We start from the raw sequence: 17,333 nt of genomic DNA on the forward strand, positions 1-17,333 counted from the left end.
AGTAACCTGTAAAGAGAAAGGGATTCAAATTTGATAGTAGTTATCATAGAGTCCAAACGAGAAACTAAGAATAAAACACATTAAACTGTTTCAATTAAACATAAGAAATTTGAGGCATGAACTTTATATGAAAAACTACAAGCTAGCTATCCGTAAAAAACATGACAATTATTGAGAAAGAAAATCTAAAGTAACTTCGGGTAGAATGGAGAATTGCAAAAGCAGGGAAGGAGCGTGCGATGATAAAAGAAAAATAGAGAGCGATCGTTGGCAAAAGTTAATAATTAACGAGTGTTTAGGGTTGGGTCATGGGCCAGAACAACAGTTTAATCGATCTGGAATTTTGGAGAGAAAGGGAGGAAGAAAATGATGGGGAAGATGGAATTGGTAGTATCCAAATTTTTTTTTTTAGATTAAAAATAAATTAATAATAATAAAAATGTTTAATTTTGATTTAATTAGGGACACAATTGCAATAAGTAAAAATATAGTGGCACACCGTATGAGCAAATGTGCAATACACCGTATAATTTGACGTGACATGCATTAAATACACAAATGCTTAATGATTGGTCATTCTAATGACTTTACCAAAAAAGTTATTCTAATGACTTCACCTTAGAATTTTCCTTAATTAAATAGTGAGTTTTTTTTGATAAACCAGTGTATTGAATTGGTTTAATTAACCGACTACGTGAAAATAATTTAAAAATTAATTAAAAAGCAATCTAATTCTATGTTAAAGTTATTAATTTAATTTCTTAATTAAATTAGAATAAAAAACTGCATTAATTTATTATATGAAATCCTCTTTTAAAAATATATATGAAATTAAATGATTGAGATAATAAAATTATCAATTTTTTTAATATAAGGATATTTTGGTCTTTTCAAAAATCAAACACACTTCTTTCTCCTCTATTTCTCTCTTTCTTCTCTTGTACCAAACACTATGTCAAATCTACTCTATTTCTCAAATATTTCTCTCTTTTCAAACTCTTTCTCACATATTTCTCTCTTCACACTTTCTTCTCACAACCAAACACACCCTAATGGAATTGTGTGCATAGTTATAACTTGTGAAACCCAGATACGAGATACGATATGGATACGATACTGCACTGATACGTCGATACGAGAAAATTTTAAAAATTAAGATACGATACGGTTGGGATACGTTAATAAAAAAATTATATAATTAAATGTACAATATAATTATAACCATTTTTTTAATATGCAAATATATTAACGAACAAAAGAAACCAATCATAGACTCGTAGCACATCAACATAAATATAAATAATATTGACGATCAAGAGAGTGATGATTAGTCAATTACATACACAATATATCCCAAAAAGAGCATCATAAGTGCTATACTATATCCAAAAGGAACATTGTTAGTGCTATACTATATCGATAAAAAAAAAGAAGCACTATACTCAAGAGTTAAGTTATTTTAGTTAACATTAATTGGGATGTATTAGGGTAGGTACCAATGCAGGATAATTATTGGATACCCTCCTGATACATATCGGGAAGTATCAGATAAATATTTTTTTTTAAAATAAAATTTAATCTTCAGATACTCTCTTGATACGTATCGGGAAGTATCGGGCAGGTATCGATGCAGGATACGCAAGGGATACGATACATCATCCATTTTGATTCACAGGACTTATAACTCTATGCCATTTGATTCAAAGTTGAGATCATTTAGTAATAAAGCTGACTTTAACCTTAACTCTATGCCATCTGGTTTGCGCCAGATAACCTTACATGTGTCCTACGCCTGACTAAGGGAAGTCATTATTGCATGCAATCAGGTGCAATCAATACAACATAACCATAAGATCTTAATGTTTCCTTAAGAAAAAAAATCATAAGATCTTAATGAGATGGTTTGCAATTTAAAGACAAATTTTGATTTTTTTTGAGAGCACAAATTTTGATTTTTATTTAATATAAAATTCCGATACGAAGATCTAGACCATTTGACCAAGATCAGACGACCACGAGGTTCCTGACTAACTATTTGACCAAGATAACACGACCATGAGTTTACTGACTGCACGTACTCACTAATTTGTGGATGCACCCAAACTTAGTCCCAAATAGCATTGGTTGGTTGGATCGATTAGGTTGACCCAAAACCATGTATACGGCTTCGTCTACGGTGGGCGCCTTAATAGGTCTCCTACCGTAGGAGACATGGTTTTTTTAAAAAAAAAATGAATATGAACCATTGGATAAGGGTTAACCAACCTTTGTATCAAAATGCTTACTATACACCTCCAACACTCAATTGCTTTCTTTTATTCTAAACTAGTGTATTTATCGGGCGTTGTTCTGGTTAGACATAAATTAAGGACGACGACTGAAATTCTGTATGGAAGGTATCCGGCCGGAGATAAAATTTACCACGACCCGGTAGAAGATGAATATCTTAATGGATACACACGAATAAAAAAAATCATATTTTAAGTATCCGTAATAGATGCACATGCAGATGAAACTAACACGATTTAGTAATTATTTTTTTTGACAAGCTAGATTTAGTAAAATTATTTACACATACATTATCCGATCACTATTATAAGCAAAATTCTACATTTTAGATTCATTCAATTAATGTTGTATATGGTCTTTATTATAGATCACATACATCATTTAATGAATGAATCTAAAATGTTGATTTTTGCTTATAATAATGACCGGATGATGTATAGAATAAAACATTAGTCAAATTTGACAAGCTGGATTTAGTAAAACTATTAATTTCATCTGCATGTGTATCGGTTCGTGGTAAATTTTATATGTGGATATGTTGCATACAAGATTTTGGTCGTCCTTAATTATATGTCTAACCCGAACAACACCGTATAAATACACTACTAGTTTAGAATAAAAGAAAACAATTGAGTATTGAAAGTATATAGTAAATATTTTGATCGAATGGATGGTTAACTCTTATTAATGGTTCATATTATTTTTTTTTTTAGGAAAAAAAATATCTCTCCTATTGTAGGAGAACCGTTAAGGTCACCCATCGAAAACGGAGCCGGTAACCCATATATACCCCTAACTTAACATTAAAATATTTTACTTTCTTTTAAGAAATGAGATTCCTTAATGGAATTGTGTGACATAGTTATAACTTGTGAAGCCCGGATACAAGATGCGATACGGATATGATACTGTACTGATACGTCGATACGGGAAAGTTTTAAAAATAAAGATACGATACGGTTGGGATACGTTAATAAAAAATTATATAATTAAATGTACAATATAATTATAACCATTTTTTTAATATGCAAATATATTAACGAACAAAAGAAACCAGTCATAGGCTCGTAGCACATCAACATAAATATAAATAATATTGACGATTAAGAGAGTGATGATTAGTCAATTAAATACACAATATATCCCAAAAAGAGCATCATAAGTGCTTTACTATATCCTAAAAGAACATTGTTAGTGTTATACTATATCGATCCAAAAAAAGAAGCATTATACTCAAGAGTTAAGTTATTTTAGTTAACATTAATTGGGATGTATTAGGGTAGGTACCAGTGCAAGATAATTATTGGATACTCTCCTGATACGTATCGGGAAGTATTGGATAAATATTTTTTTAAAAAATAAAATTTAATCTTCGGATACTCTCTTGATACGTATCGGGACGTATCAAGCAGGTATCGGTGCAGGATACGCAAGAGATACAATACATCATCCATTTTGAAATATCGGGCCTTCATAGGACTTATAACTCTATGCCATTTGATTCAAATTGACACTTGAGATCATTTAGTAAATTTAGACCGTTAATCTCAAATCAACGGTCAAGATTTTACTACTGCATGTAATTATGTCACCTTGACCGCATGCAATTGTGATCCTTCTTCTAGGCCCTACCCAAAGGACTAAAACAAAATAGCACATGTGGCACAAATTCATTCAAATGTTGAGTTTATCTATTTACAATACAAGAAAACAAAACAAAGTGAAAAACAGAGACAGAAAAAGAGAAGAGAAATGAAAGTACTGCAAGAAAGATACAGGAAAAAAAAAATTTCAAATTCCAAGTAAGAAAAAAAGAAAAAGGAAAAAAATCCATTTCATACATCACTTACTTACCCTATTTTCTGCCTTAAAATAGTTTGAAAAATACACTCACTGACGCAAGCTTTTATGCTTTCTCTACTTTCCTACTCATTTTGTTTCTTTCCAAATTTAAAACGTAATTGGGCTTTTTGTTTATTTTTTTTTTTCTCATTTTATGGCCATTTTTTAAACGGTGGTTAATGCACTTTTTGGGGTTGTTTAATTGTCTATAAATATTAAAAAAACTTCTCACTTTTGTTGAAATATTTTCAAAGGAGTAAGAATGGAAGGAAAAAATAAGCAAAAGGGTATTTCTTCTTCACCTTGTTCTGAGCTCTTTGGGTCTAAACAATGTCACTCATCATCTTCTTCTTCTGGAATTTATGGTTCCATTTTTTCTACTCAATCACCTAAGGTAATAATGCTTTTTCTTTCATATAATATCTTCATTTTTTTATGCTTTTGTTTAGTTTTATTCAACCCCATTTCATGGTTTTGTTTTTATAAGATCGCTTCATGATTTGTAGATCAATATATTTCATCTTCAAAGTTGATACACTAATATTAAAGTTTATATCAGCACCAACATTAATGTCCGAAAGCGAGTTTGCTGTCTAACATGTATCGGTGTCTGACACGATATTTAGTTAATTCATTTTCTAAAATTATTACGAGTTTCTACGTGTTAGTCTCTTGTAAGTGGCTCTTTTAGGCTTCATATTTCAACCTTATTTAATGCATCTGGTTATTGAATTTATCTAAATGTTGAAGTTCTTATTTGAATCCATGTTGTATCATGTAACAAGTTCATTGAACATGGATATAGCTGAGTTCATTTTCTTCATTTTTCTGAATTGTGTTGATTCAGATTTTAGGGAGGCAATCTGTGCGATCTGAAGTGAGTGGCAAAACAACAAACGATACATTGAACACCAAAACTGTTACTCAAGGTACTATGTTCTGTTTTAGCCTCTGTTTTTTTTTTTTTATGTGTTTTTTTGGTAATATATTAAAATATAATATGGTCAAAATTAAGTAACAGCATATTTCATTTTGGTCAATTTTTCCAAATAATAATTAATAACTATTATGTTTGTAAAAAAGATGATAAAAAAGTTGTTTATTTTTTTATTTTGAATTTTGACCCATTAAATATAATTGGTTAAGCTTTTCCATATATGGAACATTATGTACAGTGTATCTAGCTTTCAGAAAAATGTACAGTGTATTGTTTTACCTAAATCTCTAGGTACAATGTACAGTGTATCTATGACCTATAGAAAAAATTCTTTAATTTGCTTAAAAATAATTTCTTAATGTTAGATATAATATTTCTTTTAAATTTCCTTTTTCTCATGTAAATACAGATAGCATCTTTAAAGACAATGGTGGTGAAGCTCACGAGACAAAAAAGACTGATATGAGTTTTCTCTATAAGGGTCAAAGAGCTCAACCATGTCACCTTAGTTCATCAATCTATTATGGTGGCCAAGACATATATCCTCAACCTCAAAGTACTCAAAATGCTGCATTCAACTCCAAAGTGAGTGTAAAAAAAAATTACAATGTCAATTAATCGTAATCATTAGATCATTATATTTTTATATACTACTCTGGTCTCAAATATAAGAAAAAAAAAAGTCAAATAAAATTGATGTATATGGTTAAAAAATTGAACCAAATATATCCACTTTGTTTGATTTTTTATTTTATTTTTTTGTTTATATTTGAGACCAGAAGGATTATTATATGTACATGGTTTATAATTATTTTTTACATCAAGTATATGCTTAATATTATGTTTAACTTATAGCACAAGAATCCTGGAGGAGAAGATGATTCCCAAATGGCTACAAGAGGGGACTGGTGGCAGGGTATGTTATTAGTTATGACAAATACTTGTCTAATTAGATTTTTGTGGTATGAAAATGTTTGCATATATGTGATAATATTCTCATTCTTTAACTATCTTGTTATCTTTTGATCCACAGGAAGTCTCTATTATTGAAATCATCCTTGTCAACTCTAGGCATATGCTTCATCAGGTATATATCATATTATGAAACCTATATCCAGGTGACACATATATTTCATGCATAATCTTTTGAAGAGTGCAATTATAGTCACATAATTTTATCTCTTTTAATCTCTAAAATAAACATAGCATTATAGTCATTACTTTAATTGTTGTTGCAGGTACATGGCATTATAGTCAATCTAGTTACATGGATGAACTAAAGAGGAGATAGAATCTTATGGACGGTTACATGTGTTTGCAAGCCAAACATAGGAATCATCTATAATATGAATTTCTATTCATTTGCAACTTTTTTATTTACAATAAATAATTTGGTGATCCAATAAGAATTTGATGTATTATCAACTACTTCTGAGTACTAGTTTTCCCTTTACTTTGTGTTTCAACAATGATTACTCATATAAATTTCTACATTAATTGCTCTTATGTGGCCAAATCAAATTCATTCACCATAATTGGAGATTGGGGAAATCATCTTCACTAGTTTCCTAAGCTTGTATTCTTTTCCCCTTAAAAAAAATGCATCATAGTGTTCTTTCTCCCTTTTAGATTTGTGTGATTTGAACATTTTTATTCATGTTGAAAATTTAAGAGAATAAATTGTTTTATAATCTATTTAATTTGCCAAGTTAAGATGTTATCTTAGCGTGTGTTTGAAATAGCGTTGTATTTTTCAAAACCGCAGTAAGAAATCACGTTAACGTGAAAGCTAGGAAACTAAACTTCTCGATTTTCACGAAAGTTGCTTTTTGAGACGTGAGTATGCTTTTTCCACCGCCAAACCAAACATGTCATTAGAATATTTTCTTTTTTAGCCAAAATACAAAAACCTTAGGTCACACTCACATAGTAGTGTGAACAAAAGAAATGTGTAGAGCCAATTTTGTTGACATTTTTGTGTGGTAAATGATGAAGATTTTCGGTGCATGTGGTCAAACAAAATTGTTGGCAGTCGTGTTTATTTTCTATTTCTATTGTGCCTTAAATGTAAGTTGTTGAGGCAATGGATTTTCACTTCTATAAATAGAAGCCTCATTTGCGCCTTTGTATTTATGTTAGCCACACAACAAGAAGTGTATGTACTTGTTGAGAGAGTGAGAAATGGGTCACTCACAACAAGTAGGTCTTGTTAGCAACAAAATACACATATTTTGTTCAAATTTCTGACAATCGAGAAGGGCAAAAATCACTACGGCCTATCTCTTTTTTCCCTCTCATATTACAGTTGAGATCCACTCAATTCAATCAACGTATATATGTTAGAGAAATGATAAGAACACTACTTTTTTAACAGCTTTTTAGCACTCTTTTTTTTATTGGCTGAAATTTATATGAGCCTCGTTATTTTATATTTGTGATCTATTTTCAAAATGTAAGACCTACATTAGTTTTATGTAATAAGAAAGTGATTGTTAGAGACAATGTACGTAAGTGGTCGGACTTTGGGGAGTGCAAGAAGCGCTACCGAACCGAGCCTCTAAAAACTATGAGCCTAAAAAAAAATTATAATACCCACCCCCATTGAAAGAATCACAACAATTATTTCTTTTTCGCATAATCATTCGTTTTCCCCTTTCCTATGACGTAGGAGTTACATTCCAAACGATACCGTTAGGTAAATTTCACCTCTCTTTCCCTTAATTTTATTTTGTTTTGTTTCGTGTTTAAAAGTTCTTCTGATTCTGATTTTTTAATGAAGTTAGCTACACAAAAAGAATTGCGTTTTGATTTTACTGGGGCCTATTTTAAAAATAGAACCGAGCCTCCTATTTCATAGGAACGCCCTGTATGTAACACTCATTTAAATGCTAATGACGTAAAAGTTTCAATAAGATTCTTGTCAACAAAGTGATAATTACAATTTAGATATTGTTTGCAATCTTTGAAGCTTAACTCTTACACTAAAGTATGCTTATCTTGCTTTGTATGAAAACAAATTCAAGGCTCAAAATTTAAACCAAATTAACTTGAAATGAATTTATCTTCACATTATCTATATTTATATCTTAAATATATTTCCTCTCTCTCTCTCTCTCATCTCTCCTGCCCCGCGTCTTCTACTCCACCATATTTGTTTTTCAGATCGTGCAATATGGAAGAAGATTATAAAATTTGTCATTTTTCGCCAAACACGGATTAGTATTATCAATATTAATCGTCAAACACAGATTAATATTATCAATATTATGACGAACGAAAATTGCTTGTAAGTTATCTTGTTAGGAAAACAATTAAAACCCTAATATGTTGTAATAGACAAATCATGTTAGGCAACTTATTTCTCACTGCCTTCTCTCTCAACACTTTGAGGGTGGGAGGAAATCTAATATGTTGTTATTCATCAAAGATGTGCAAATACTAATAACACTGACATATACAAAATTTGCATACGTAGATCATTTCATGAAAATAATTGAAAAAGATAGACTTTGTGAACCATTTACTAGTGTGTACGAATAAATATTTATAATCCATACCTTTTTATGAGTTTGATCTCAAGTGATTTGTTGTTGAAAGGGATTAAGATGAACCGATTTATAGTTAAAAATAGTTATTTCAAAATATGTTTATAATAAGTTTAATCGGTAGTTAATAGCTAAACCAAAATGGAATGATAAAATATTTTGAGCTTTGCTAAATATTACGAAGGGATATGCATGTCCAAATTTTATTTTAAGGAGTATACGCATGTCCATTTCTTCGTTAACTGTTTAATAAGAATGAGCTTTATCCAAATATATTTTTCTAATCGATCTTTTTTGCATTCTCTCAATATTTCTCTCTTTATTTGTCATCTACCTTTTAGTTTCATGTATTGTATTTGAATATGTAGTTATAATCTTTAATTTTATGAATTTGGTTTTGTGTGGTTTAATTTTTGTTGAAAAATAAATTAATTTACATCAAAAATATTTAAGGAGATTTATCATAAGACGTGAAATTAATATAAAAACTAAATTAAAGCGGAAAGATTATTATAAAATGAGAATTTTTAATCTTTTCTCTCTTCATCATCTTCCTTTACCTCGTTATCTTCTCTTGCCACCACCGTTGTTTTTTCTATTGTGAAACAATGGAAAGAGATCTGAAGATGATCATGTTTGTCGTTTACACTCCACTAATTATGGGTCGACCCTAACATCACTACAGTTGTTTGCGATTGTTGTTACTTCATAGAAGGATTTCTATCACCACTAAATATAATTTATTGTTTTTAGTAGTGTAATGCCACGAAATAAAAATTGAGAAATGATATTTCTACAATTATCTCAGAATAACTTTTGGGACAACATTCTTCTTCTCTATTCTTTCTTCCTTATTCTTTTGGGACAAAAACAATAGGGATGGAAATAGAGTAAAAACAAAACAAGAGTATGAGAGAGAGAGAGAGTTGTCACAAAAATGTCTCAAAATGGTTGTACAAATTATAAAAGTTAGACTTAAATGTGTGTTTGATCCCAACACTTTCACTCAATTTTGGCATTGGTTCCTGCGCTTTTTTTTGTTCGGCATTGGTCACCGCAGTTTGTAAAACTTTTGGTTTTAATCTTTCTGTTAAGTCTTAGTTAAAAAAAAAAAACTAACCGTGTGCCACGTGGACCAATCATGACACGCCACGTGGCACACTAAAAGACAAAATTTCATAATTGAAATAAATAAATTAAAATAATTAATTTTTAATTAGTCTTTTAGTGTCTCAGAACAATGAGAACACCATGGAAGGAGGTGTACCAGAAGCAGATATGTGTGCTTTCTGAGAATGTTTATTTCTATCATGGAAAAATCCTTATGTTCTTCGTCTTGTTTTTTTTTTTTTTTGACCAAATGTTCTTCGTCTTGCTTTTTCTGCTGGAATTGGTGGCCTTCTTTTTGGCTACGATACTGGTAATTTTTATTATATCACCCTCTGTTTCTTCTTAAATTTGTTATGATCTCATGCATCAATCCCTTTTATTTTTCTAAACATCTCTTTTATTTAAACAAAAATATATAGTCAAACTCTTTTACTCTTGTTTACATCTTTTATAAATTTTAATTGAATTCATATACTATCATGATTTTCAAGAATTCTCCTTAATTTCAATTATGGCGCAATATCAATATCTTTTACATCTCAGAATGATGACAATTAGTGTTCGCAATATGTTTTGCATAAAGTTCTCAGAATAATTAAAAATTAATTATTTTGATTTATTTATATCAATTATAAAATTTTGTCTTTTAGTGTGCCACGTGGCGTGTCATGATTGGTCCACATGACACACCGTTAGTTTTGGTTTTTTTTTAACTGAGACTTAACACAAAGACTAAAACCAAAAGTTTTACAAACTGCAAGGACCAATGCCAAACAAAAAAAAACGCAGGGACCAATGCCAAAATTGGGTAAAAGTGCAGGGACCAAACACACATTTAAACCTAAAAATTAACCATAAACATCATTTCAAGAAAACAATTTAAAATCGTAGATTCTTTGAACTATTTGTAACAAGACATAACAAATATTTAGTGTGTATCTTTTATATTTGGTAACGTCATTTAGTATGAAGCTGAATATCCTGGAGTCATTAACGTACTATATGAGTCATGTTCAGGTGTTACATGTTCCTTCACTAAGGGTCTTTCAGGACAACTCTTTGATGACTTTTGATATAGTCCACATCCACCAACGTCCACTTTCGACTATGGAGGTATCTAATTAGAATATGTAAATATTTTTAATATTTCATGATGTTTTCGTGGTCAAGTTAGTAACGACTTAGTAGTCAGGGCCGTTCCGGTAAAATCGGAGGCCATGTTCAAATATTAAAAATGGGCCCCTGTGGAAAAACAAGATTTTTTAAGCAATAGTAATCATCTTCCTTCGAAAAAAGCAATAGTAACCATCTATTTAAGTTGTAAATAACATATAGTCATTCTTATTAAGTAAAAGTAAGTTTGTATGGGAAGGACTAACTAACTTGTGTTGAACTTCGCTAACCACTAATTGTTTTAATATTAAAATTTGGGTTCATATTTCGTAATAAAAAGAAACATCAAAAACTTAAAAAGAATCATCACTTTGTTTAGTGCAAAATGGATCTTAAGTATATTGGTTGTTGTTGCTTAAATAAAGTGTCTTTGTTATCTAAATAGTGACAAACTAATACTAATATCGGAAAAAAAATAGTAGCAAATTAGTACTAGCATGCATGAATAAACTTAAAACAATAGAAAAAATACTAATTATTTAACGGATTTAATTTGCATTGTTAATGGAAATAGATGACAAAAAATTCAAGATATAGAGTAGTTTTCTACATTCATAGATAACTCTGAAATGCATTTTAAATTGTAATGGCCTAGTAGTTGTGTATGTAATTGAAACTTTTATATTTGGTTCAAATTCACACAAATGTTCGGGATTGAACCTCAAGACCATGTTCGGGATTGAACCTCAAGACCGATGACTCAAGTGCATTCTATTTTACCACTAAACTATTCCAAGATGTCTATTATTTTTTATATTTTATTATATATACCAACACTTTTGAGTGCTATATTAAAAAAAAAATTGAGACTCCTAAGATTGCGAGCCCCGGCACCTTAGCTCACCTTGCACATGCCAAGGGCCGGACCTGTTAGTAGTCACGATAGTAACGACTTGATAGTCAAAATTCTTATTATATATATGACATTAACGATTTGCTAGTCAAGACACTAATGATTTCAAAGTCAAGATTCTTATTGTATATATTGTTGGAACATGTGTAGAAATTGAGTAAAAAGACTAAACACAAATTTTCATGTTGGGTAGAACTAGTGTTGTGTGAATTGAAAAAAGTGGAAGTCCCACATCGGATGGAACACACACATTAGTAGTGTTTATATAGTGGGGGTGTACCTCTAATTAATGGGGGTACATAAGCACAAGAGAAAAATATATATTGATATATATTTTATTATTTGGAAATGATAAATTAAATAATTAATTTAATCATTATTAGAAAGTGTTTTCTTAGTCCCCAAGTTTTGCTAAAATATTTTTGTACTAAATATAATATATTTTGGTACTCAATTGAGATATTTTTGTACTAGATCTAATATGTGAATTACTTAATGACAAAGTAATGTATTACTTGTTCCCAAAGTTTCTCACTTATTAGTTGTGAATTTTTTCTATAAATAGAGAGCTCACACAGTACATTCCACACACCAAAGAGTTTCATTGAGTTGTCGGGAACTCTTTCTCTCTTCTCCCTTTTTTGACTTGTGTTGACGAGTCTTTCATCTCTTCTCCCTCCTTCGACTTGTTTAACAAGTCCTTGTCCTTTTTCTACTCCTTTCTGTCCCTTCGGTCTTAAGAGTGTTCTTATGACCATAGTCCCTTTTCGATTTAATGTCCCTTCGGAATTAAGAATGGTCTTAAGTTCATAGTCCCTTCGATAATATATGTCACATCGGAATAAAGAGTACTTTTAAGATCATAGTCCCTATTTGGAATAAACAATGTCCCGTCGGTATCAAGAATGATCTTAACGGTATATAAAAATTATTCAATATTTTTATTTGAGGAGAAATGGTGGTAACACCATATTTGAGTGGTCGTAGTGCCATATTGATACTTTGAAGAAATTAAGGTTAGAATGGTGGTAACACCATATTTGAGTGGTCTTAGCACCATAATAGAGTGGTAACAATACCATATTAAAGTAATTTCAGTATTAAAAGAGTGGTCTTTGTGCCATATTGAAGATGTAATTCTCGAACGGTTTTCTACGGTGCAGTAGTTAACCGCATAGTTGTAGCTGAGCTTGTTTTATCCTGGAGGCGGCGTGGTTAATAGTCTACCTTGCACAATTTTGGGTAGTGCCACGAAACGTCTTACAGAGAGCGACCTGGTCGTGACTCAACCTAGTAACAACTTCGGTAGATAATAGAATTTGGAAATCCAAATACAACAGTTTGGAAATCCAAAAACAACATATATATACATATATATACAGTGCAGTGCAACTTCTATAATGTCGATAAAAAATATTAACTTTGACCCAACAATTGTATTTCTACTGCACCCTGCACTCTGTGAAACACTCGAAGAGATTCAAATCCAATATGAAACCATGAAAATCAAGAAAATATCGTACTCTCTAGAAGTTAAAACACCCATCAAATATGGGTGTGTTTCATGTGGCCCAAGAAGAATGATATAAAATGGTAAACTGTCCAACACCCTCTAACTAACAAGTCTTTTCAGTTGCTTATCCAAGTTCAAAAAAGATTGAGTCTTTATTCCTCCATCCAAAAAACCCAACCGTCACCTTCACCTATCCTTATCCTTATCCATCAAATTGGAACAAAACAAAAACTGTTTGGTCGTTGTTCATGATTTTTTTTCTTTCTTTTACTTTTTTTATTCAATTTATATTTATGTATTTGACAACTTCAACGCATGTGTCTTGCTAACCAGTGCCTTCAAGATAATGGTTAAGGAATCTACAAATAGAAATGTTGTCTTGAAAATATAAGATATCACTTTTGATCAAGTAATTATTGCACAATTTTTCATAAAAACTTGCTTGTTTTGGATGCTTAACCAATGCCCTTGGGGCACTGGTTAGCATTCTCCTATTTATAATTGGTTGTTGATAGTAATTTTAGTCTTAGTTCCTTATCCTATCTTAAATTATGAAGCTCAAATACGAAGGACGGATACGATACGGGTATGCGAATATGAAAAAATTTAAACTTACAATACAATACAAGATAGATAATTGTTTTATAATGTTAACTGATTGAGTCTCTTTTCTTTCATTATTTTCATCCACAAAAAACACAACTTTTAAACCTAATTCATTGAGAGACAATTCTACATATTCACATCTTTTTTTTTTTGGTCGAATACATATTCACATCTTAAATTGAATCATCTTATCAAAAAAGAATCTTTAATGGAATCATATACATCTTTAATGCATTCTCACAACATTCTCCCATTTTTTTACCTATCATATTTTCTATCAAACGTATCTATTAAGTATCTTATAAGTATATATATGTATGTGTCGAGTATCCAGTATCCTATAAGTATCCGTTAAGATATTTTTTTAAATTAAAAAAAATTAATTTTTGATACCTCTTGGAGTATTGATATCAGATACAGATACATATCCGTGTTCGGCGTATCCGATACCAATATCTCTATGTGATTTTTGTAAGAAAAATATATTGGTAAAATCCTAAAAATATTATTAATAAAAGAATATTTAAAAATGTAAACCTAATAGAGATAAATTTAGCAAAAACTTTTAAAATCTTAAAGTTTATAATTTTTTTTTAAAGTTTATAAATTATTAACTATTAATTTGCTTCAATCGTAGGAATAGAGCTTGAATATAATTAATATTTAATGTTAATATAAAATTAATTGCATTTGCATCTAATCATATTTTAACAATTAGATAATTGTAAATGAAATAAAAACTCACATATCAAAGTGACATAAAAAACTTCCTAAAAAAAAGGGACACAAAAAATTAAATGAGTGAATAAACTCTTTATGAGCTATCAGCCCATTGGTAAGAGTTTGACATTGTAATCTCCTTCAACCGAATTCAAATTTCTTCTAAAAAATATTGAATTTTGCTCTCCACCCAGTAACTTTTACTCGCACCCTGCACTGCTTCCAAATATACCCTTGCGTTAGTTAAGTCACGCAGCATGACTTAACTAACGCACATTGTAAACCATGCGCGACTTAAGTCACGCAAGTTGTAAGCAATGCGTGACTTAAGTCACGCACCACTGGCCTATGCGCGAGTTAACTCACGCACGTTGGCCGGAGGTCAGAACTGAAGAACAAACGTTTTTTTGGTCTGTGGTCAATGTTTCAACATTCAATCCACACGTTTTCTAACAAATTTTACACGTTTTTTGACCACATTAATGGTATTTACCACCTATACTACCATTCCCACCTATAAATACCCCTCCATACTTCCCTAATTCCTCACACCATACTACTTTCTCCCCCTCATCACTCTCTCCCTCTATTTCTCTTCTTTCTTTTTTTTTCTTTTCAATATTCTCTTTGGGGTAAAAGGTGATCAATTTTTGTCGGGGTAAAGTAGTGAGTAGCCGACTTGGGGAAATGATCGACCCTTGGGATAATTTTAAACCTGTTTTTTTAACCACAAAAACTTTTTACCATGGGTAAAAAGAACTTCGTGTGGTAAAAAAAAACAGTTTTAAATTTAGCCCAAGGGTTGATAATGTATTTTCTCCAAGAAGGTTGCTCACTATTTTACCCCACGAAGATTGATTACTTTTTATCCCAAGGAGAAAATAAGTAGATTTAGTGAATAAGTAGATTACTTTTTATCATATGAATTATTGTAATGTAATTTATGAATTATTAATAAAATGAGATATTATTTATGCCTCAATTTTGTTCCTTTGTTTTATATTTGTTGTATTTAACTTTATTTATATTTGTATTGTATTTACCTTTATTTATATTTGTATTAATTTAAAGAATAATATCGAATTAATAATTTAGAATAAAATTAAGAAAATAATTTAGATTAATGTAAACAAAATAATTTCAAAATAAAGGTAATAAAATAATTTTGAATAAAGTTAAGAAAAAAACATAATTTGAATGAAGTTAATATAAACAAAATAATTTTGAATAAGTTAATAAAAATAATTTGAAAAAGTATCGTTGCGCCACTTAACTTGCGCCACGTGAGTTAACTTGCGCAGTAACTTACAGTTGCGCAAGTTAACTAGCGCATGGGCATTTTCGGCATGGCTGCAGGGTGCGAGTAAAAGTTGCTGGGTGGAGAGCAAATCTCAAAAATATTTTCTAAAAAAATGGGTCGAGTTGGCCCATTAGCCTATAATGGACATGGTGGGCTTAATAATGTGAAACCCAATAACAAATAGGTCTGCTAATTAGTTCATGAAAATTACTCATTCCCCTAATTCAACGGGAGTTAACTCCTGCTCGACATTTTTCAACGTGTGTTAACTCATACTAACACTTTTAAGATCGGTTGAACTGACTTAAAAAGTGATTGAACCGATCTTAAAAGTGCGGCGTGAGTTAACTCACGCTGAAAAATATCGAGCGGGAGTTAACTCCCACTGGATTAAAGCAATGAGTAATTTTGAAAGGGAGAAAAGCAATTCTTAATAAATCTCTTGGTTCATTTAGGTAGTTGGGCATGTAGGGCTAGAGTGGTCGAACTAGCCCAATTAATTTTTTTATATATGTAGATAAAGTGACAAACACTACTATACTCAACTTTTAATCCCCCGTGATTTCTTAAAAACCACGTCTGTCCAAAAATTTACACATCCAAAGGAAAAAACGATAGATTTTTTTACACTATTCATATGAAATACATGTGACAAGTGGAAAATGAAACTCCTTAATTGATCACGACGATTTCTCTTCAGACACCCAGAAAAAGCCGAACGGTGGTTAACTACCATTTGATACACTTTTTAAATCAGATAAACCAATTCAAAAAGTATCTCAACCGATCTCAAAAGTGTCAAACAAGTGTTAATTTTCGTTCGATAGGTGCATGAGAACGATCGCTAGATGCCTAAAAAAACAATAGTCATTTATCACACAATGTAAAACCAGATCGAACTTCATTGAATCTTGAGTTCTGCTCTTCACCCAGCAGATATTGCTCCCGCCTAGCAAAAATACCATTTTTAACCTGGCGTTAGTTAACTAACGCAAGTATAAAAATTTGTGTTTGTTAAGTAAAGCTGCGTTACTTAAGTAACGCAAGTGAGAAAGTGTTGGGTGGCAAAACTAAGTCAGCATGACTTAAGTCACACAAGTTCAAAATTGTTGCGCAAGTTAACCCGCGATGGGTTTAACACTTGCGTGAGTTAACTCACGCAAGTTGGCCGGTGGTCAGAATTGAAGAACACACGTTTTTTGGTCTTTGGTCAGTTTTCAACATTCAATCTACACGTTTTTTTTACCACTTTTACACGTTTTTTGACCATATTTATGGTAAATACAAACTAGGTTACCATTTTTACCTATAAATACCCTCACAAATTTCCTCTTTTCCGCACATTATCTCCTCCCACTCTCTCCCCCTCTTTCTCTGTTTTTTTTTTTTTTTTTGCTTCTTTAGTCTCTAGGCTCTTTATACCCCTTTAGGTATATACCAGTAGC

General features: G+C 31.0%; 1 protein-coding gene across 1 annotated transcript; it reads left to right on the forward strand.

Moving 5' to 3' along the window:
* Positions 1-4,023: 4,023 nt before the first annotated feature.
* On the forward strand, positions 4,024-6,574 carry LOC146926715 (uncharacterized). The gene is made up of 6 exons (XM_085700217.1): positions 4,024-4,525; positions 4,979-5,060; positions 5,478-5,653; positions 5,924-5,984; positions 6,102-6,155; positions 6,307-6,574. Exons 1-5 carry the CDS (start codon positions 4,394-4,396, stop codon positions 6,116-6,118), a joined length of 468 nt encoding a protein of 155 aa, XP_085556343.1. The 5' UTR covers positions 4,024-4,393; the 3' UTR covers positions 6,119-6,155; positions 6,307-6,574.
* Positions 6,575-17,333: the final 10,759 nt, after the last annotated feature.

The sequence above is a fragment of the Medicago sativa genome, chromosome 4 (genome assembly GCF_051527215.1).
Source record: "Medicago sativa cultivar Bolivia chromosome 4, Bolivia_mono, whole genome shotgun sequence".
NCBI classification, from domain to species: domain Eukaryota; kingdom Viridiplantae; phylum Streptophyta; class Magnoliopsida; order Fabales; family Fabaceae; genus Medicago; species Medicago sativa.